At 42.7% G+C, this 23,239-nt stretch overlaps 1 protein-coding gene across 2 annotated transcripts in view; it reads right to left on the bottom strand.

Annotated features, from left to right (window-relative positions):
* KCNQ3 (potassium voltage-gated channel subfamily Q member 3) overlaps window positions 1-16,511 on the bottom strand; it is a 660,337-nt gene extending 643,826 nt beyond the window's left edge. Inside the window, exon 1 of one of the 2 annotated variants that reach the window (XM_069220769.1) lies at window positions 14,456-16,511. In XM_069220769.1, coding sequence (XP_069076870.1) covers window positions 14,456-14,772 — 317 coding nt within the window. In that variant the 5' untranslated portion in view covers window positions 14,773-16,511. The remainder of the gene's footprint in view (window positions 1-14,455) is intronic. The other variant, XM_069220768.1, reaches the window with a different exon arrangement.
* Between the last annotated feature and the right edge of the window lie 6,728 nt (window positions 16,512-23,239).

Below are 23,239 nucleotides of genomic sequence, written 5' to 3' on the forward strand. Positions count from 1 at the left end.
GGGTCGTATGAAATATATTAAGGAGGCAATGAGTCAACCCAATGATAAAACAAGCTATATCAAACTAAGCACTAATCCTATATCATATGATGGAGTATATGGCAAATTAAAAAGCTGACAAGATGTGGGTCTTCTTGAGGAAGAAGAAGTAAAGTACTTAAGGATAGTCGATGCCATATCCTATTCCCACGGAATTGTTCAGATGACTCCGCCTTTGAAAGACAATTGGAAGATACATACATGCGCTTCATGCAGAGAGGCTATCCAGATATTGTCTTAAAAGATGCAATGATGAAGTTGAGAAAACGGAAACTAATTGAACTCTTGATACCAAAAAATAAGAATACTTCAGTGATTTCTGAAGAATGTGAGATCAGATATATTATGAGTTTTGATACTGCCAGTCCTGAGGTTAAAATACTGTTGAACAAAAATGGGAGACTATTGAAATTGGATGAGACCCTGAAAAGGATATTACCAGCTTACCTACAAGTCATGTACAAAATAGTATTTTCCTTTGGAGAACATATGTCCAGTAGTTTCATGGGCTCACAGAAGAAACATATTTTGAACTGGTTAGATCAGAACAAATTTGGATTTTGGAAATGTGGGAAATGCAAAGCGTGTTCCATTGGAAAAAATATTTCTACCTTTCAGACGTACAATGGGAAGATCATGAAAATAAGGGAAAGAATTACTTGTGAGACAACATTTGTAATTTATGTATTGGAATGAAGATGTGGCAAAAAATATGTGGGAAGTACAGTGAATAAATTAAAGCTTCGGATAATCCAACATTTGAGAGCAATCAACAATAAAGATATTACATACTCAATGGCAAAGCACGTTTGGGAACAACACAATGGAGAATACACAGGACTACAATATTATGGGATACAACGCATCAATCTCAACCCCAGAGGTGGAAATCAAGAACCACATTTGCGGAGAACTGAATCAAGATGGATTATACTAATTGGAACTGAGAGCCCATGGGGTTTGAATGCAGATGCAGAGTTACATGTTCATCTGTAACATTAGATCCCATGAAGGTTATTCAATATCGAAAGTAAATAGCATGTCTCTACGAGTAAAATCTGATAGAGAGAAGATTGCAAAAATAAGATGAATGGGCATCCTTCGTAAGAATTAACTTTTCGATAATTATCAGTAACATGTAGAATTAATTGAAAATAATATGTACTTTATAGGGCATTTGATTGGAATACAACGTTTTAAGGATAAAGCACAGGCACTTTATATGGTATTTTCCCTTAACATATTTTCTGAGCCATCAAAATCCTTTCATCATTTTATTTGACCAAAAACAATCTCTGAAATGAATTTTAACATCAAAAGAGAAGAAACTGGTCAGTATATTTTAGAAACTAATGGGTTCTAATGTATTGCAGTTAGTGTGAGTTATTGGAGTGTTATATTTCATGAAATTAATTTTAAACATTCTTTAGATAACAATGCATCTGTACCTTTGATGGATACTTTATCATAATAGTATGATTGTAAAGATAACTAACACTTCACCCATCCAATATATAGTGATATTAAACTTTTGAAATCTTGGATTTTATTTGTGTACACTTGATTATATATATTTTTCTATAAAGATACAATGTAACTATATTACAACATGGTGCAGCGATATGAATGTCAATTAATTCACTCCAAATATTCCCTAGATTACATATAAGTTAAGTTTCAGTAGAGGCAAAATGATGACTGATAGGATACACCAGTCCTTGATATTTTGGAACGGCTATGGGACTTATATATAGATGAGGCAATGAATCATTAGTATATGTGTACAATAATGCAATAATTATGGGGTAGTATTAGGTATGATCACTAGAGGGTACTTTACCAGGTGGAATAGTATCATTAAAATACTCCTTATGTTATATGATAATGTATTGTAATGTAACAAGCCTATATTCTATTAGTATTCTCACCAAGGTACTATAAATAATGAAATAAAACAACAAAAAGAACGTTGTAAAATCGGGAATGGATCAACATCACTCCAATGGTTGTGGAGCATGGGTGAGAAGTAGGAGGGATTCTTTCTTCTGTATATAAAAGGGTACTCTATCACAATGAACTCTATCGTCTGTTGAAGGATACGGCTTAAATGCATTACCATGTTTATGAGCACCGAGCACTTTAAAATTTAATAAATGGAATAATAAGGATTTTGAATCTCATCCTGGTGGTGGTGCCTTATTTCTCCATCTTGGATTGGAATTTTCAACCAACCTTGGGCAAGAGAGGCTCCTGGAGGGGAGAAACGAATGGTAATATATATATATATATACATATATATATATATATATATATCTCAACATAACATCCCTTAGATTTCTTCAGGAACCACCGCACTCCGAGATCTCGTATTTCAAAAATTCATTTATATAGGCTCCATTCAATTCGTCTTCAGCACAAAAACCGCCCGCCCTACGCGTTTCGGTCTCAAGGACATTGATCACGGGCATTTCCCAATATATATTAAAAAAAACAAAGGTTAAAGGGACATTATAGTTAGGTGAAAATGTCACTTAAAGCATACTATTTTAAACAAAGAAAGCCACTGAAATTCACCAGTTATAGTTATCTCAAGTAGCTATAAGTCATGCCCTAAAATAACTATATGTCGCTCCCTTACCATGTGCTGCTAATTACCTCACATATTACATCATTCATTACATGTTCTGTGACATCATTGATAACATCACTGCAACATCTCAGTTGACAACATTGTTGATAACACTATGCATGGCAGGGGCACGAGGCATAAATGCTCTAGGGCATTTATCTTGAGATAACTGTAAATGATGAATTTCAGTGGATTTGTTAATTTAAAACAGTATGTTTTCACTGACATCTTTACCAAACTAAAACGTCCCTTTCATCTTTGGTTTTTTTTCAGTGATTTTCTAAGGTAACTTTAATGTAAAGTGTGATGTTATTACAATCCGTAATATAACGTCACTTTAACCTTTGTTTTTTTTCAGTAAATTTCTATGGTTTTGTTAACTTAAAGTAAGATGTCCATCACCGTGCAAAGTTTGGGGTTGGGCACAAGGCATGGACCAACCCCCTCCATGTGCTCTACCCCCTGCTGTGCATGGCTTTTGGCTGTGCTCAGCGTAGGATTGGGTGCTGAACCTGGCCATGCCCAATAGTCCACAGGTGCCTTACCACTCGCTGCATATGGCCTTTCGCCGTGAGCGGTGTGAGGTGGGACGCAGGGCCTAGCCAATCCCTGTGCGGGCATGCATGGCTTACTATGTGATGTAATAATACAAAGGGTGTCATTTTAAGTAAGGTAGACCTACTAACTTTATCAAAGGGTAAGAACAACAAAATATAAAAAGCGGATCTACTGGCTTTATCAAGTTAGCAGAAAATCAATATATATAGAGCAGACCTCTTATCTTTGTCAAGAAGTCACCAATTATCATAATCAAGTGTATATTTTATAAATTCACACTTTGCAGTGTTTAATAAAAGTGATTATCATGAAATATTTTCAATAAAGGTTTTTAAGTAAAAAAATATTACTACATCTTTGTGTCTTTTTTGACATTTGTCAGGCAACAAGATGCAGCCATAGAACCAACCACAAAAAGTCCTGGTAGTCGACATGAAGAACATACAACTCCTGCTCATAGTGTTTTAAAAATTAATGTATAGTAAGCTCTCCTGGTGTCATGGATTCAATGGCTCGGGAGACTTACTGTATTTTCTTTTAATGTTGCTGGGGGACTGATACATTCCCTGCAGCCATCCACAACATTAAAAAAAGATGCTTGGTGGTGCCCCTTCCGCATCCAGGGGCACTACCAAGGTCCTAAAAATATTTTTTTAAAGCCCTTTCAGGGCATTTTGGGGTGCTCCCAAGCTGGAGCAATGAATGTGAAATGAGTGGCTAATACTTTCAGATTCACTGTTTTTTATTTTATTTGAGGTGGGGGAAGTGAGGTCCCTTTCTCTGAGCAACGAAAAGGACCCAGAGATGTTATCACCTGGGCTGATGTTGATTTTTTGGGGAGGGTAGCATTCGGCCACCCTTCACAACCCACCGGGGACCGCATCCCCTGGGGTCAATAATTTTTCAGTGGGGCATGGGTCCCCCTTCTCAAGCCTTTTGGAAGCCTCAGGAACCCCACCCGCAGGAGCGGATTTTTTTTTTTAAAAGGTAAGGGGCAAAGGTTCCCCACTCTGTGAGCCACTTAAGGGCCCCTGGACCTCATCCTCTGGGGCCAATTTTTATTTTTTGCGTGAGGAGGACTAGGGCACTCTCCCTGACCACTTAAAAGGCTCTTTGCCGGACACCATTTTTTTTTTTTGGGAGGGGGTGTGGGGACCCCCTGCTTGAATCATTTAAGGCCTGGTGGGCCCATCATTCGGTTCCCTGACTACAAGAGCGTGGGCAGAGAAAACTTCATCTTTCTGCCCATGCTCTTACAGGCAGGGAACACACAGAAGTTTTATTTATTTTTTGGATAGGGAGCAGGTTTGCTTCCACCTGGCAGAATCAGAGAAAAGCTGCTACTGTCCAGCAGAAGTAAACAGATGAAGCTGGCTCACGCCGCACAGCGACGGGTGCAGGCAGGGGCCCTCGGACTCATCCACAGCTCCATGAGCAGTAAATGCTGTGGATGTCCCAGGTGGTTACTGGGGCACCCATGTAATATTTAAATGTTTTGCAGCCCCTGGGGATGGGATCCCCGGGAGGCTGTTGATGGCTCAAGAAGGGGGCTGAATGCCACCGCTCCCCTAATAATGCAATGTGGCATGAGGGGATGGGCTCCTCTATGACTGATAATGGCTCTGGGACGCCCCTTCCCAATAAAAAGACATTGTTCTGGCCCACGCTAGGAGTGTGACTTTTTTTTTTCAACGGTGAGACCTTTTTTTAAAAATAAAAATATATATACCTCGTATCTATGGATCTTCTCCAGAGTTGAGGTAAAAAAAAAAAAAAAAAGTACATTTTTTGCTCTAGAAGGGTCTCTCTCGTACCCCTGATGGGTCTTTTTTTTTTTATACTTATTTTCTGGCCAGGGGATTGAGTTCCTGAACCCTAAAATGGCTGCTACCACATCTTTGTTGATCAGACCTTATCCATAGATCTGTCAGCCCACGGATCTTCTGTGGCATGATAGATATATACATGTTGAACCTTGATGTCTCAAAAACTACTGAATGGATTTACACCGAATTACAAAAAGCCAGCTTTCTGGTCGAATATTTAGCTTTCTGCTAAATTTGGTCTAAGTCCGTTATGCTGTTTTTGCTGTATCGCTGTTTAATTTTCCTATGGAGAATTTAATAAGGAAATGTGTTTTGGGACCCCCCTTTTTCTCAGCTCCTGTTTGACAAATCACCCCCAAAAGTTTCCAGTATGGAGGTAAAGTGGGTGAACTTTTTTGGTAACGTTTTCTTGAAGAATCGTCAAACAGCGCCACACTTATTAGCAAACCAAAAATGCTTTTCCTATGGAAATATGGTCCTAACTATATCTACCCATTGGTGGCCACCACTCGGTGGTGTATTTATGACTAGAGTTGCCATCAGGGAGCATATAGTAACACAAGCACTGCACCAGATGAGGGCATGAGTCACTATTTAAAGACATTTTTGTAAGTTTTAAGAAATTATGATGCCAGCATCTTGGAGCAGCTAGGAAGGAGAGGACCATCTTCTGCCAACCACTAGTGGCAATTGGACATTCACCTTTCGATTGTTGTCATTTTGAGCAATTCAAACAGGTTTCCTGCAGCTGTTTGGGAGGTAATTTGATGACATAACTAATCACTCCCATTTTCTGTAAAAATAATCTTCTTGTTTAATATAATTTCTAAATCAGAAAATGTGATCAAGAATAATGATTGTCACAAGGAAAATTTGCCTGCAGACACTGCGCACTGTGTACATATGCAACATGGTGACTTTCATGAGTAAAACAGACGTGTCCCAGAGCTTTGTGCATGCATAGTTAATAAGTGGCCATATGATATAGACAACACATACCGCCAGCCTTGGCATTTTAGCCAGTAGCACTTGTATGCAGGGTTTCTCCAGTCCATGCTAACAATTTTAAATGTGAAACTGCAAGATCTAGAATATCAGATGCTATTGACTAAAAAAGCAAGGACTGGCTGACAAGCGGCCACTTTTCAACTATATGCGAGCAAATGAGAAACAATAAAACAAGGGAATGAGACAAATAATGACAGAATCATTGATCAACTAGCAGTGCACAAGGAGGCTCAGTGGAAATGCATACATTTAAGGAGCGAGCAATAATGACATTTAAAATAATGAGTGTGGGAAAAAAGTGATGAAAAACGGTAGCCGCAAACCATGGTACTGAAAAATGTAAAGGTCTCTTCATTCTTGGCTTCTTCAGTCTGATGAATTGCACCTTCAGGTACAATTGTGTATTTATTTTTTTTAAACCCCTTCCATTGGTCACATATTCATAACTGAGTAATTCAACACAAAAGAGAGACTATGAAAAGGAAGACAGGTGTGGACAACATCCCATGTTCAGTGTTAAAACAATCACAAAGTAAATTAATGTGATTTTTTAACCAGGGATACCGAAAGAGCAGAGGCTACTTTGAAAACATGCTCCTATCTGTGTTAGTGGCTGTGCCTGCTTCTGCTGAGCTATTATGATGCACTGCTGTATTGTCTATAATTATGTACCAAAACCCACAATGTGTTTTTTGATTAAAGGGCTTCTCCCTGGTCCAAACTGACAACAATAGCAGCTCAAGCACCCCTAAGGGGCATGAGTGCTTCATTTATCAGAAAAACCCTCAAGGAAAGGTCAGCTGGGCCTCCCATATGAGTCTTCTTAGAGGCATCAATGACCTCAAGGAATGTCATGAGTCTCCTTTTTGTGAAAACTGTGCCAATCAAGGAGGGAGATGACTAAACCTTCTATGTCTACAGGTCCCTCTTTACCACCCTCAACAATGGTTAATTTGTAAATGTAAAAGTGACAGGGTCCAAGGTTTTGCTCAGAAGCCTGAGCTGGTGCTATTGATCTATTCATCTGCTCTGAAATGTGGTTGTTGTCTCTTACATTTTTCATCATCTTTTGTAGGGTTATGCCACTGAGCTACCAAAACAGAGCTGCCTTTCATTAGGATGGCTTTTGCACATCTTTGTCTTTGAATAGCAAATAGTGGAGGATGTAGAAACACATGGATAGTGTTGCATCTTTCCTACCTCCACCTTTTTTACCCTGTGCTAAAGGATGTTATTATGGTGTGGTACATCATGCAGAATTCTAATGTTGCATCATGAAACCAGGACCTACTGTTTGATGTTTGGGAAAACACCTGATTGATGTTTCATGTGGTGTGTGCCAGCATGTGCACTCAGGGGCCCATTTACACAAGCATCTATGAGTATGGGAAGTAGCACTACAAGAGTATCCTTTTACGTTCTCTTACATGCTTTCACGAATCAGCCCAAAAACATAAAAATCCCTATCAGTAAAAATGCAAACAGGGCACAGTCCTTTCTATTAGTGCTAACTGTACATGATGTTGTTTTCTGGACAATTTACAAAAGCATGTAGGAGTATGGAGAATGTACTAAGGGAGTATTCTTATACATACTCCTACATGCTTTTGTAAATCAGCCCCCAAGTCCGTAATTGCCACAATGAATATACCTAAAGGTGCTTCAACAAATAATGCTCCATCCTCAACTGACCTGAGGTCTGTCCTGGTTGTTCCATTAATTTGCAATGTCATTTGCACAGCATTCTAGCTAATCTGTTTCACTCATATAAAGCAGCCTTAGTCTAGGATGTTTAGAACTCAACTCAATTGCATTGGTCCCAGTTTTTTTTAGTGGAACCTAAACAGGGCAACAGCACATCAAAATCCTCAGATATAGGATCATCAATTTTGTGGTCAATATTATTGTTTTTAAGTTGATCATTTTAGTGATCAATTATTTTAGATCCTGGTTAACCATTTGTGTGACTAATCTTGTTGTTTGATTTTTAATTCACAACAGTAATCCTGTTTTCGGGTGACATTTGCCCAAAGATTTGGGGATTTTGCAGTTCCGCAGTTGACCTCTACACCGCTGCTCCCAGTATCCAAGGGAGATGTTCAATAAGATAAAACATCAGTTTTATGGAACAACCTGCTGTTCAATCGCTGAGGCACGACTGCTTTGGACAAAGCGACGCCCGGAAGCTTTAAGTCACGTTTAATTGTGGAGACTGGAACTGAATTTGCAAACTGGCGTGAAATACAAATCTTTCCCAGGCCTGCTTAGTGCGGTCCAGATCTCAGAAAACCATTAAAAATGGCCTATTACTTCCAGCTGAATTGCTCTTATGCCATCCTGGAGACAGAGTTGTCTCTGACACCCGGTCTCTTTAGATTTCCTCAGTGAAACTTTCTGCATAGCTTTTGCAGCATCTACCAAAAAGCCACCTAGTAAGAAGCCATTAGTCATGTAAACAAGTTTGATTCAGACCAATAGCTAAGGCCTCATTATATGATGTCGTGGAAAACCTATGTATTAATATTGCGCCCAAAATGAATGAAACCATAGAATATGGTAATAACGAATGTTCTTTTATTGCACCATTGGATTTTACCTATCAAAGGGAGACTAATCTAAGAATACGTGTATACACACCAAATTCTACAGTTGTTTTACATTCTACAGATGTTTCCACAGGTGCATCCAGACAGATTTTCACTATCTAATTCCAGCCCAAATCCAGATTACATAGTCTAGAACACAGGGAAATAACCCATAACCCAGGGACCTGGTTATACACAGTATCAGACACAAATGGTCCCCAAGGGGGGAAGTGTCACCCTCGACTTCCATGGCTACTCTTTTTATGTAGTTCAACACCCTTTCTTGGAAGGAAATTTATGAAACATATACATAATTTTACTAGTATCAAGACAAAAATTGTATTATAATACCATAATATATAAGGTGCTCCTATTTAGTGACAGCGCAGTGCAAATTCACAAAGTGAAAAAAGTGCACTGGTGCTATATACAAATATACATGTGAGTGGGACAAACCATATGTTATGATAGGATGTATATCCTTTGGAAAGACACCACCACATTGACAAATTTAAAAACCAGCCCACAATTAGGTGTTCTGTCAACATTTAAACCCTATTTTCAGATTAATCACTGCAGGGTCATCATCAGGACGGTAAACATATATGGAGACACCAAGGAAAATGTTGTTCTCCTTTGCGGTCCATTAGAAATCCAGATGGAAAAGGCTTCTCCCCCGATCAAGATGTACGTACGGGCACGAGTATCAAAGTCTGTGAAAATTAGGTCATGAGCCGGGAACCAAACAAATGAGCCATACGATTTGTTAACATACAAAGTCCGCAAATCCAGATTACCACGAAGTTGTACTGATGATTGTAGCATAATGGTCAATATGTTAGGTTTTGGTGTTAAACATTAGGTCTTTCTAAACACAAGAACCAGTGTAAAAACAGTGCAATATATCACATGTCTTTAATAAGACCTGACAAACTTTGATCACAGGATCTGAAGACAGCTATAGGACAGGTAATTATGCATAATTTATTTGTCAAAAGAAACAGTCTCAGATAATGCCCTACCTATATGCAAAGAAACACCTGGTGGCTGTGTTTCCAGAGAAGAGACTTGAGATTTTGAGGCTTCTCCAGGACAAATATAAAATTAAGTTCTTCAAATTCTCAAAAATATGTTAATGAAGACTGAAAACTGTTTTATCTTAAAATTCTTCCTGGTCTTGAGATCAAATGTTTCCCCAAGTTAATATTATTGTGTGTGCTAACTATGAAGCCTCACAATTCGTCACTAATCTTTTTATGTATTGCTTGACAGAGCAGCATTTTGAAAAGTTAAGTAAGATGCATCAGTGTTTATTATGGGATGATACGATAAAGGCAGTAGATCTGACTTTTTTCTATCAAAAAGTATATGTTAAAGCCAGAAGGCCTTCAAGGGTGGCTTATTTTTACACTGTGTTAACGCCTGCATTAAGGTACTTTGTTACATCGAATATCAGAGATTTCTGTAGTTGGCAAGGGATATGGTGCTGGTGACCTCCTTTAATAATTCTGTTGATAGTTTTCCATTGTCATAATCCTAGTTAGGCCCTCTTAAAAGGGCTTTTAAGTTATTTTGTCTAATGTAATTTTGAAAATATTTGTAACTGCAAAACGTGCTGGTTTAAAAACCTGTACTTCGTGGGATGATGCTGTTCTTCTAAAATATTTTCCATACTGCAGGGAAATTAAAATATTAATCTGAAATATGGATTGTGTCAGATGGAGGCCTTGCCTCAATCAGATGTCTTTCCCTACAGCTAATTAATCTCCAGGTATGCTTGTGCATTTATTCAGTGACAATTCCACACTACTCTGCTGAGGTCTACAATTATCCACTGTGTAAGCAGCATTCTATTATTGAAAGGCAAACAATGTAACTGTAATCAGGGCCCGTTGTTAGCTCTCCTTTACAGCAAGGACAAACATTTTTCACTTATAGGGAAAGAATGTATTTTAATATTGAAAAGCATGTTGGAATTCTGCACTCTTAGATGAATAGTTTATTATTTGTGCCTTCTTTTTATTAAACCATTCAGTGTAGTGCCGCTTTTCACTTCCTCTGGTCCGTAAAAATGTCCTTGTTTGAAACAAAACACCATTTTCTTACTATCTGCACAAAACTAAAGATGAAATATGAAGAATGCAACAGTTATGTTGAATGGTACTCTTGTACCTCTTGAGGTTATGGTGACCTTTGCAAACTACTCGTCCTTCGGCCTTGTGGTTTATGGCACCACCATAACCATATGGCACAAGAGGAACTACTACTAGGTTCACCATTATGAATCCTCCCTCTCTCTCTGGCTTTCTCTCTCTCCAGGAGTTACTTACTTAAAAAAACAATCTAGGTTTACAAATCAAATTTCCACCTAGCAAGGCAGAGCTAACAAAGGCAACGGATTGCAATTAGGATGTTTAGATTTCATGAATAAGCTGTTAAATAAAACATAGGCAATGGCTGTGCATAAAGATTTTTGAAGCTGCTGCAAGCAAGGTAAAACTCACAATGCTCAGAGATTGCGTATATATTGTTATGGTTTTCATTGTCTTTGAAAAATAGACTGCTAATTAAACAAAGGGCTATAGCCAGAGAAGCTTGAAACTTTCCCTAACTAATTAAACAAGGGACAATGGTGAAGCTATGTGGAGGGTGAGAATATGATGTCATTTCCACGAAATATGGATAATATTTCACAGGTCTCTGTGAAATTTGTTTTTATACCACTGCCTTTTGTGCAATAGGAGCACCCAAACACATCATCAATAAAGTTAACTCCTTGCACCTATTAACTCCTATATGTGATTTGTTGGATGGTGTATATGCTTCATCCAAGAATAATCTTGAGAAGTGTAAAACCTGAATTAATTAATAATAAACCTGCATTCATTAGTAACTAGGAATTGACATTAATTATGCTAATATAGCGAAATAGAGAGTTTTTGGAAAATGTACCCACCTAGGTGGCAACAATAATGTGTATGACAATAATAAGTAAATAATATTAATTGTTTAGAAATAATATGCATATACCAAACTAAATGTATCAGTGGACCATATTAATGTGTTAATTAAATGTATTTCCATATTATTACTAGGCATAGTGGAATTGTGAAATCATGGGCCTACTCGGCATAAATAAATGTTCGTAAATGTTTTCTGTCTCAAGCAGAATTCACAATTGTTCTTTGTTCACACAGTGCTGTCCAAATAGATCTGGAATGTTGCAACGTTAAACTAGTTGATGTCTTAATTTTTTTGTTGTTGTGAGAACTGTCTGCTGTAATGCGATGTACTAGCTGCCGATACATTTGTATCTATGGTGCATGAGAAGCTGAGGTTCCCAGGACATGACAATGGCTTCACTGACTGGAATTATGATTGCAAAGTTACTAGACGAAACTTGTGATGGGAACGGGAGAAGAGGAGCCAATCATCGACGTGTGGAAGACTGTCTAACTATATCACAGATTTGAGAAATCATGTTTATTGGTTCCACTGTGAACATCCGATGTTCTGACCAATGATGGAGCAAGAAATTACTTTGTGGATTTGACATATCCCGACTGCACATACCAGGATTAGCGCAGTTCCAGATACCCTTTCTTCCTAGACTTGAAACCTCCTTTGTGTAGTTATTGGTATTATTGATTGTTCCTTAGTTTGATGCCCTTTCTAAATTGGTTCAGCAATTTAGGGCCCAGTCGTTGGTAAGCCAATCCCCTTCACTTTCCCCTGCTAACGCTGACCAACTGACGAAGACATCGATTCTTGCTGATCCATTCAGGGGAGGTATAACAAAATAAAATTCTCTCTTTTATAGATTTTGTTCTTTTCTCTTAGGTACCAACCACTATATTTTTTAGAGCCATAGCTAGATGTTTTCCAAATTAACTTTTGTCTAATTTTCTTTTGCATGATCGCCAAACATGCCATTCAAATTAGAAGGTGAGTTAGAGTGCCCATGTTCAAACAAACTTTATTAACAAATTGATTTAATTCACCTGTCGAGTATAGATGTATGTCATTTCTGTTGTTCAGATATTCTTGTTATTAGTTTGTGCAGTAACTCTTGAATGTTTAATATTAAATGTTTTGGTTAGATTGAGATTTTCCTCCCGCTTTGGTCAGCCTGTGTTTTTCATATATGTTCATCATTTGGTTTTAAGATTAATTTGCATGATATTAGCATTGTTAATCTAAGTAAATAAACTTTCTAACTTGACCAAAAGGTGTGGTTATTCATGGACACATGGGCCATGCTGTACAAAGTTTACTGACTCATAGTTTCTGATAATTGATTTGTTAAACCAAGTTGTATTGTTGCTGGTTGGGTCATGAGTAAAATTTGTGTCCATGGTGGAACACTCTTAGCGGAGTCAAAAGGTCCAACGAACCTCTAACGCATCCCCTTATCAATAGCTATCAGAGACCAGATAAGGCCAGATGCGCTCACAGATCTCAACTGCAGTTATTTAATGACACAAATATGCAAAGTACAGAGTAAAGAAACAAAACTAACAAAATGACACATCTACAGAAACTTGGGGCTAAATAGTCCTTTTCCCCAAAATGATGTTGATTATCAAAAGGGTATAGGTCGTGTAATAGGATATTGGAGGATTCCGGGAGATCTCTGCAAAGTTAGCAGAGGGTCATTCAGAAAGTGACATGCTTTACCTGAATCAGCTGCCTTTATCTCAGTTACTGGCTCCAACAAATCAAATGAACTAGTCAAACCACTAATATCATGGGTTGTTGTGAGCATGTCACACTAGTGGGCCACAATGCCCCCTGTGAATTTATATGAATGTATTTATATATCATACCAACTTAACCACATTAGTAGTAGCTTTTACAATCAGACCTGCAACTGGTGTGCTCTTTATCATCTGTCTCTAATGGAACATATACACACCAGAAAAGAAACAAGGTGACGAAGGAGAAAGCATCTTCTTCAAAAAACAGTCTTAATCCACACTTGGCAGCGCACCAGAAACGTTAAGCTAAAACATTTAGTCATTGAAACATCACACAGCTCTCCATAGTGTTACACGACTGAAACTTCATATTCCTTAATCTCCCATGGATCGAATGATATGAGTTAAAAGATTCTCTATGATTCAAAAATTAAAGTCCTGATGTAGAATTTGGACCACATCTTTTCCAAGCAGAGGAACTTCCGAAGGAATCAGAGTTCTTCACCAAAATAGTAATAGTTTCTCCACCAAAGTGGCTGCAGTTTCTGGTGAAGATCTCATTTCCTAAATGTCTCCTCAACAGAATTTCTATGCGTTTGAGTAGGAAGTAGATTTTGCATCACCAAATGTGAGCAATGGCTTGCACCTTGTCAGTTGGCAGCCATAGTATTCCCAAAATTCTGTTTGGGTGATCCCCAGGATGTTAAGGAAATTATATTTAGTGAAAGTATGTTAGGTGGACTTTAACAAGGATAACTCCAGTATACATGGCAGACCAGCTTCTGTACATCTACCCGCTGATTCGCCCTCCTTGCATAGCAGGAGCAGATGATAAAGGAGAAGACTTCCTTGACAATGTATCCTGCAAAGTGAGTCTGGTGGCTGTGTTACTCCAGAAGTCAACAAAAAAAATACATTTTTCCGGTTACCACACTCCTCTACGTCACACGCTAAGGCGTGTTGTTTGTGAAACATCTGAACAATTTAAAAAAACATAATTGATGCAATTACAATAGAAGAACAAATTTCAACCATCACATGGAATAAGAAAAATGGCATCAGTGTCTGATATGTGATTAAAATAAATGACATTGTGATCACTGCTGTACTTACACAAAGGCGTGATAGAGCAGCGCCCAGCCCCTGGGCCTCTCCAAGGCATCATAGATTAAGGTTTGGATCCTCCGGTATTTAGCATTGTTCCTCTTAACAGGTCTGCTACAGCTCAGAGGAGTTTTTGCCAGAAGGCTAATTCCTTGTGGGTTCCTCTTGGTTTCTTCCTTTCCAGCTCCAATCAACAGGGTCCCTTCTTTGTCAGCCCCGCCTCCCAGTGCCAGGGAGGCCTGATCTACGTCGCCAGCCAGACCCGCTTTTTTCTCTTCCTGGTGATCCCCAGCATTACTACCAGCACTCCTGGACTTCAGCCCCATCTTCTTCACTGGTCCTCAAGGGTGAGATTGGGGTAAGTCCAAGAAGCGCCAATGCCATGGTCTGAGGCAGAGCAATCACAGGGCACGAATGGAGGGAACTGCCAGGGACTGAAGTACAGAAGGCATAGACTGAGGGTGATGAGCCCCAGTGACGTATTGTCAGGAAAATTGAAAGGTTGTGGTTGGGAAGGGCACTGCTACGGTGTGCAAGGAAGCAAGAAAAAAGTAGCCTGAAGGACGACAATCACCAGGGAAGGGGCTGTCCCAATCAAAGTTTAGGTTTTGCAACTACAGGGCCACAGTGGCTCAACTCAAAGGTTGGATCTTGCGAACCGCAGAGATATTTGGAGTGGGTTGTCTTGCGCACAGCAGTGTAAAGTAATAAACAAATAGGCCTTGAAGTTGTTATGAATTAATGAAGAACGTTTATAGTGCTTGCAGTAACCCCCGAGGAGTGTTGTGCCGTTGTTTTGATCTGGGAATAGCACTGACAGAGCAAACGTTCTTTGCACTTATATGGGATGCACGTCTTAACCCCCAGTGAAAGAATGAAGCCTGAAATCACTCAGTAGCGGTGATGCACTGATATAGGTCTGGCAAGTACAAGGTACGAGTGGCTATCCTAATGCTATGGTCTCAGGAAAGTAATCTCACGATATGGATAATTCACAATGTCATGGTGGGAGGGCGGCAATCATTGGTATACGTTGGTCACTCTAGGGCATCACACTGAATAGGGAGGTTATCATAACTGGGCGGCATGTAGCAATAGGAATCTGGGTGGGTTTCCCTATTCCTGCGGTGTGCGGATAGCCGTGGCTGGGTTGCTGTTGTTTACCCTAGTGCAGTGGCTTGGGATTGCATGGGTGGGCGGGGGAGCTCATTCATAGGGATGACAGTCAGAGACTCCGGGGGGCTACGCTTGTGCATTTCTCTACTCGGGAAGGTGACTCGCTCCACGTGTGGGCTCAAGAATCGCCACCAAAGTTTATCAGTGGGGTGCTGAAATGTCAGGTGGGCCTAATTACACGGCAAGGGGTGTAGCTCCAGTTGCAGGGTGTGAGCAGCAGGTAAAGGCGAGTGCAGGAGAGCTACGGCTGAGAAGCAGAGGAATGTCTGGGAAACCCCAGGTGTCGAATGTCAACACCGGCTTGCGATACACATTAGGCGCTATGGAAAGAGCCCGGGGGGTGGAGTCGCGGGGCGAGAGCGCCCAGGGCAGTTTCATCGACAAAGCGAGCCACAATCTGGGAAATAAGACGCAGCTGAGGCCAGACACTGAGCTGTCAGCAGGTCATTATCTCGGAGCTGGGAGGCGATCACTGAGCCATCAGCAGAGAGGGATCCGAGGCTCCTGCTCCAAGCGCAGGCTCTAACATCCAGGATGGAGAGACGCTACGCAAGGCGAGGCACCACGCCGCGGATCTACCACAGAGGCTGAGCCGCACCTCTTCCGCGGACATACCCAGCCTCACGTCGGTCCATTGTACCTTCCCTGTAGCACATCAGGGAAAAATCCTCCCAGCCACACGGCACCTCCTGTGCACGGTGTGCCCGCTCTCTCCCCCTCCTTATCACCGGGAGGAGCGCAGGCTGCCTAAAATCCGCTATTCAACTGCGCACCATCCTTAGGTCCGTTGCCTGCGTCCGGCCTCCACCCTGCGTGCGCAGCTGCCGCCGTGTGTGCATCTCTGCGCCCGCCTGCCGCCTCTGTCTGGGCATCCTATGCCGCCGGTACTGCCTGGTGTCAATTCAGAGGAGGATCCCCGGACGGCGGGAGGGAGGAGGAGGAGGAAGGAGGCGCGCCGAGAGGAAGCTGCGGCTGCCCATCATCCACTCCTGCCCGCCCCCCCATCGTATCCCTCGCGCTGCTCGCTGTGGCGAGGAGGAGGATGTGGCAGGTGAGCCTGGACCAGCGAGAGGACCGGCAGAGGGGATGCGCGATAAAATGTGCAGGAGGGAAAAGTGGAAAGGTGATTTGCAGAGAGCGTGAGGACGTTTATAGGGAAAACAGAGATCACACGTGGCTGTGAGCGAGAAAGGCAGAGTATTAGAAATAAGAGCATGGAAAAGTGCGAGGGAGGGGCTGAGAACAGGAAGGCACCCAAGGAAGATAGCAACAAGAGCATATTTGAGGGAGCGCTGACGACCGGAGATAGAAATATCAGAGAAGCAGGAGGCCTTAAGGAGAAAGGACCAATAGCGGGATGATACACAGCGGAAACGAGAGATCTGAATATGTTGGAAGTAAGAGAACAGAAACAAAGAAAAAACACAGGTCATAGAGACAGGCAGGGTGTGTGCACGAGACACATGCATGAAGCGTGTGTCTGAAAGAAGATGAGACAGTGACCATGTTAAAAGGCAGGAGTCCTGAACACAAACACACGCAGAGAGGTGAGGTGGAGAGATACTATAAGGGGATGCAACGAGCGTGTTGGAGGAATAGAGGGTCACGTGCAGAGACAGGCAGAGACTTACCGTGGCAAACAGAAAGAGACAACGATACAGAGAGATGAGAGTAAGATGCTGCCAGACAAGACATGCTTTGAAGGGCACAGATGGTGCCTTCCTTGCATAAGCCAGTCTACACCGGTTCAGGGATCCCCCAGCCCTGCTCTGGCACAAAACTGGACAAAGGAAAGGGGAGTGACCACTCCACTGGCCTGCACCTCCCAAGAGGAGGTGCCCAGAGCTCCTCCAGTGTGTCCCAGACCTCTGCCATCTTGAATGCAGAGGTGTGAGGGCACAATGGAGACCTCTGAGTGGCCAGTGCCAGCAGGTGACATCAGAGACTCCTCTTGATAGGTACTTACCTCTCTGTGTAGCTAATCCTCCTCTGAGGACTATTTAGAGTCTATCCTGTGGGTTTCTCTGGAGATAACGAATGCAAGAGCTCACCAGAGTTCCTCTGCACTTCTCTCTTCGACTTCTGCCAAGGATCGACCGCTGACTGCTCCAGGACTCCTGCAAAACTGCAACAAAGTAGCAAGAAGACTACCAGCAACATTGTAGCGCCTCATCCTGCCGGCTTTCTCAACTGTTTCCTGGTGGTGCATGCTCTGAGGGCTGTCTGCCTTCACCCTGCACTGGAAGCCAAGAAGAAATCTCCCGTTGGTCGACGGAATCTTCCCCCTGCTAACACAGGCACCAAATTTCTGCATCACCGGTCCTCTGGGTCCCCTCTCATCTTGACGAGCGTGATCCCTGGAACACAGGAGCTGGATCAGGCACCTTCCCAGAAAGCTGGAAGCACGCAGACATCAACACCCTCCTCAAGAAACCCAAAGCCGACCCCAAGGACCTCAAGAACTTCCGCCCCATCTCCCTCCTCCCCTACCCAGCAAAAGTCGCAGAAAAGATCGTCAAACTTCAACTAACACGCCACATCGAAGACAACAACGTCCTCGACCCCTCACAAACCGGATTTAGACGCAACCACAGCACCGAGACCGCCCTCATCGCCGCCACAGATGAAATCAGACGCCAACTCGACCACGGCGAGACCTCCGCCCTCATCCTCCTAGACCTCTCAGCGGCCTTCGACACGGTCTGCCACCGCACCCTACTATCACGCCTCCAAGAAGCCGGTATCCAAGAAAAAGCCCTAGCCTGGACCTCATCCTTCTCCTCTCCGGCAGAACACAGACCGTCCGCCTCCCACCCTTCCGCTCAGAAGCCAACAACATCATCTGTGGCATCCCCCAGGGCTCCTCCCTGAGCCCAACGCTGTTCAACATTTACATGGCTCCCCTCGCACAAGTGGCCCGCCGTCATGACCTCAACATCATCACCTATGCCGACGACACCCAGCTCATCCTCTCCCTCGCCAACGACCCCGCCACCGCCAAAGCCAACCTCCACGAAGGAATGAAAGCAGTCGCCGACTGGATGAGAAATAGCCGCCTGAAACTTAACACCGACAAGACAGAAATCCTCATCCTCAGGACATCCCCCTCCACCTGGGACGACTCATGGTGGCCCACCACCCTTGGAACGGCTCCGACGCCCACCGACCACGCCCGCAACATGGGATTCATCCTCGACTCCACACTCTCCATGGACAGACAAGTCAGTGCCGTCACCTCCTCCTGCTACAACACCCTCCGCTCCCTCCGCAGGATCTACAAGTAGATCCCGACCGAGACCAGGAAGACAGTGACCCACGCCCTCGTCAGCAGCAGATTGGACTACGGCAACGCACTCTATGCAGGAATCCCAGCAAAACACCTCCAACGGCTCCAACGCATCCAAAACACCTCAGCTTGACTCATCACCAACGCACCCCGCCACAGCCACATCACCCCTCACCTCAAAGAGCTCCACTGGCTTCCCGTCGACAAAAGGGTCACCTTCAAGCTCCTCACCCACGCACACAAAGCACTCCACAACGCCGGCCCCACCTACCTCAATGACAGACTCAATTTCTATACACCGACCCGCCAACTGCGATCCGCGAACCTCGCCCTCGCCCTCGCCACCGTCCCCCGCATCCAATGAACCACCTCCGGCAGCAGATCCTTCTCCTACCTCGCCGCCAAGACCTGGAACACGCTCCCTACCTACCTCCGACAGACTCAAGACCTACTCGCCTTCAGAAGACTCCTCAAGACCTGGCTCTTCGAGCAGTAGAAGTCTCCAACCCCCCCCCCCCCCCAGCACCTTGGAACCCTAACGGGTAAGTAGCGCGCTCTATAAATGTCTATGATTGATTGATTGATCCAAGTGTCCCCGACAGTCCAGTGGCCCTTCTGTCCAAATTTGGTGGAGAAAAGTCCTTGCCTCCCCACGCCAGACAGTAATCCTGTGTACTGCGTGAACTGCAACTGCTAGGGCTCCTGTGCACTTTTGCAAGACTTCCTTTGTGCACAGCACAGCCCAGGTCCCCAGCACTCCGTCCTGCATTGCCCAACTCGCTGAGTTGACCTCCAACTTTGTGGGACTCCCTTTTGTTGTGCTTAGACGACCGCCGTGCTCAGATCTTCTGAACACCTGTTCAGGTGTGGGCTCTTTGTGTTGCTTAGCGCCCCCTCTGTCTCCTCCTCAAAGGGGCGACCTCCTGGTCCTTCCTGGGCCCTGGCAGCACCCAAAATCTTCAACAGTGACTCTTGCAGCTAGCAAGGCTTGTTTGCAGTCTTTCTGTGTGGAAACAACTCTGCATCCTCCAGCACGCCGTGGGACATGTTCTGACCAAAGGAGAAGTTCCTGGCATCTTCCGTTGTTGCAGAATCTTTGGCTTCTTCCACCCGGAGGCAGCCCTTTTGCACCTTCATCCACGGTTTAGTGGGCTCCTGCTCCCCCTGGACACTTGCATGACTCTTGGATTTGGTCCCCTTCCTTTGCAGGTCCTCAGGTCCAGGAATCCGTCTTCAGTGATTTGCAGTCAGTTGTTGTCTTTGCAGAATCCTCTATCTCATCTTTACTGTCTTTCTGGGGTAGTAGGGTAACTTTATTCCTACTTTTCAGGGTCTTGCGGTGGGGTATCTTGGACACCCTTAGTGTTTTCTTACACTTCCAGCGACCCTATACACACTACACTAGGCCTGGGGTCCATTTGTGGTTCGCATTCCACTTTTGGAGTATATGGTTTGTGTTGCCCCAGGCCTATTTCCACCTATTGAATTCTATTGTGTTCTACAGTGTTTGCACTACTTTTCTAAGTGTTTTACTCACCTGATTTTGGTGTGTGTATATTTTGTGTATATTACTTACCTCCTAAGGGAGTATATCCTCTGAGATACTTTTGGCATAGTGTCACTAAAATAAAGTACCTTTATTTTTAGTAACTCTGAGCATTGTGTTTTCTTGTGATATAGTGCTATATAAGTGGTATAGTAGGAACTGTGCATGTCTCCTAGTTCAGCCTAAGCTGCTCTGCTATAGCTACCTCTATCAGCCTAAGCTGCTAGAACACTTCTAATCTACTAATAAGGGATAACTGGACCTGGCACAAGGTGTAAGTACCACAAGGTACCCACTATAAGCCAGGCCAGCCTCCTACAACTCGGCCCAATCTAACCTCTGAATTGATTCTCAACTTTATCAAGGACACCCTCTGGGTCGTATCATCATGAACTGAGCTGGTGGTTGTAGTGTTGTGTAACGCTCTAGTGGTCAGACACTAGCCCATCCTGTACATGCCCCAGAAGACGGACTTTTTCCGGTCGGCCGGAGGAGTGAAATAAAGGTGAAAAGGCGGCAAAGGCATTTTTTGCCGGTGGCTGAAGACTAACAGACAGGTGTTGGTGTTGCTAGCGTGCCGGATCCTTAATAAGTAAACTTATAAGGGGACGCGTATAGGCCGATGAACCTTTTGGATCGCATGGAGTATCCTGATCACGTAGTGACCAGTGGCATCAATAATCAATGTAATCAATCAGAAACCACTAAGAGAATCATTAGTTAATCAACAATTATAACCAACATTTCATGAATAACCACAACTCAATAAGCGTTTAACAATTTTTATTTCCCTATCAATTACAATTCTAATGCATTTGGTTGACTCAAACTTTATTTAATCAGCTCAAAATTAGTTTATTAGCAACTACCAATAACACAATCTAATCAAAACTTGAGGAAACATATGTTCGAATGCTTCAACATAAGCCAATAAATATGAATATAGTAGTATTAATAGCAGAGTTCAGCAAACCAGTCCGTCAATCATTTGTCACTGTCAAGACACCCGAAAAACCATTAACTAACCAAGATTGGCATCAGCATGTGGGACTTCATGCAAAACAATTTAGAAAAACATGAATTTGGAAAAAAATCTAGCTAAGAGGAAAACTATAAAAGAAGCGCAGTTGGTACCTAGAAGAAAAGGCACAAAGTTAGTCAGTCACATTTTCATAGCTACCTCTCCACAGATTGGATCAGCAACAAAGTCAGTCTTTGTCTTCAGGTCATCAAATAGATCAGCAACATATCAGGCTCTCAAGTGTATGAGCCCAATGACAGAATCTCGAACCACGTCATCAGTTCTCTCCTCTCATCTCCCCGAATTCTGAATTCTTAGGCTCTTGTCATGACATTTTATTAGAGTTTTTCAGTCCATCCCCCTAATTCCTAATTGGTCAATCAATTGACAGATATGACTTTTAACCTATGATATTAAGTTTTCAAATCTATGAGTTCTAATAGTTCTTCTTTACCAGTTTACAGATTGGTCCACTGTACGATGTCTTCATCATCCGGCTCTTCAGGTATCGAAAATGTTGCATGTTCCTCTTCAGTCAGTGCTCCCATTGTTCAAGTCCTGTAAAGTACATTTAGCCTACTCTACACATAATTGGATCCAATTGAGTTCATCATCTCCTGTCCGTCGGTACATTGCAGAAAATTCTAGCTAAGCAACTTTAACATGGGGTAGTGCAAGGTCGGGTTATGCATCGGCTTCTCTGCAGTGCGCCAGAAATTCAGCTTCTTGTGTGATGCCTGGAAAAGACTAGGCCATAACCTCAGCTAAGTTAATTCTACAAATTAATGCAAAACATAAGTTATACATTTCAATATGACATATTACTACATTATTCTGATACATTTTCATTATTTCACAAATTTTTAGTTATTTTAGTACAACTTTCGCATAAGTGGCTGCCATACCCCGTGGGCACATTTTTAAACGTGCACATTATTTTCTCTACTATTAATTTCTCTACGAGCTTTTCGTTAATCAAAACACATAAACATTTATTAATAATTTCTAATTAGCATATCTGCATCAACAGTGCCAGTCAATGCGCGGCGCACAGCTGTGGTGTCCCCGGCATGATTCAAGACTCCACACTTGTGGCAAGGGATGGAGTCGACCACGCGCATGCCAGATGCAGGGGATAGAAGGAAATAAAAAAAATAAAAATGAAATGATATAAAATAAAGGGTAATAGAACAAAGGACGGCACGACGAAGACATAATTGCGAGAAGAAAAAAAACAATGCAGAACAAGCGACAAGAGACACCTGACGACTCACAGCAACACACGTGGACTTTGCACTGTGACCTGTGGGGGACAGGAGGCCTGCAGCACGGAACACTTGGGGCGCAGCAAGAATGGTTGATGAACCACCACCGAGAACCCACCAACAGTCGTAATACAACCTGGTAGGAGCACTACCAGCATTTAGTGAGCTAGTGGACCCCGCCATGGCATCACCCAGGTGTGGAAGGTGTGCAATGGGTGCCTGGAAAACTATTTTGTGGCCACCTGTGAAAAAGACAATGCGGTCAAAAGTACTTCTTCACTTTGTGGGAGATGAAATATATATAATGCCAAACACTGGCGCCCATTAAGACTACGACGCAGCAGTGAGGGCCCTGAATGCACACTTTTCCCCACAACTGAACCTGGATTTTTCAATGGTTCAAACTACGACAGGCGCAACAGAGAGAGGGTGAATCCATCGACCAGTTGTATGCCCATCTCCGTGGCTGGCAAGCACATGCACCGAGGATGATCAACAA

The sequence above is a fragment of the Pleurodeles waltl genome, chromosome 2_2 (genome assembly GCF_031143425.1).
Source record: "Pleurodeles waltl isolate 20211129_DDA chromosome 2_2, aPleWal1.hap1.20221129, whole genome shotgun sequence".
Classification (NCBI taxonomy): Eukaryota; Metazoa; Chordata; class Amphibia; order Caudata; family Salamandridae; genus Pleurodeles; species Pleurodeles waltl.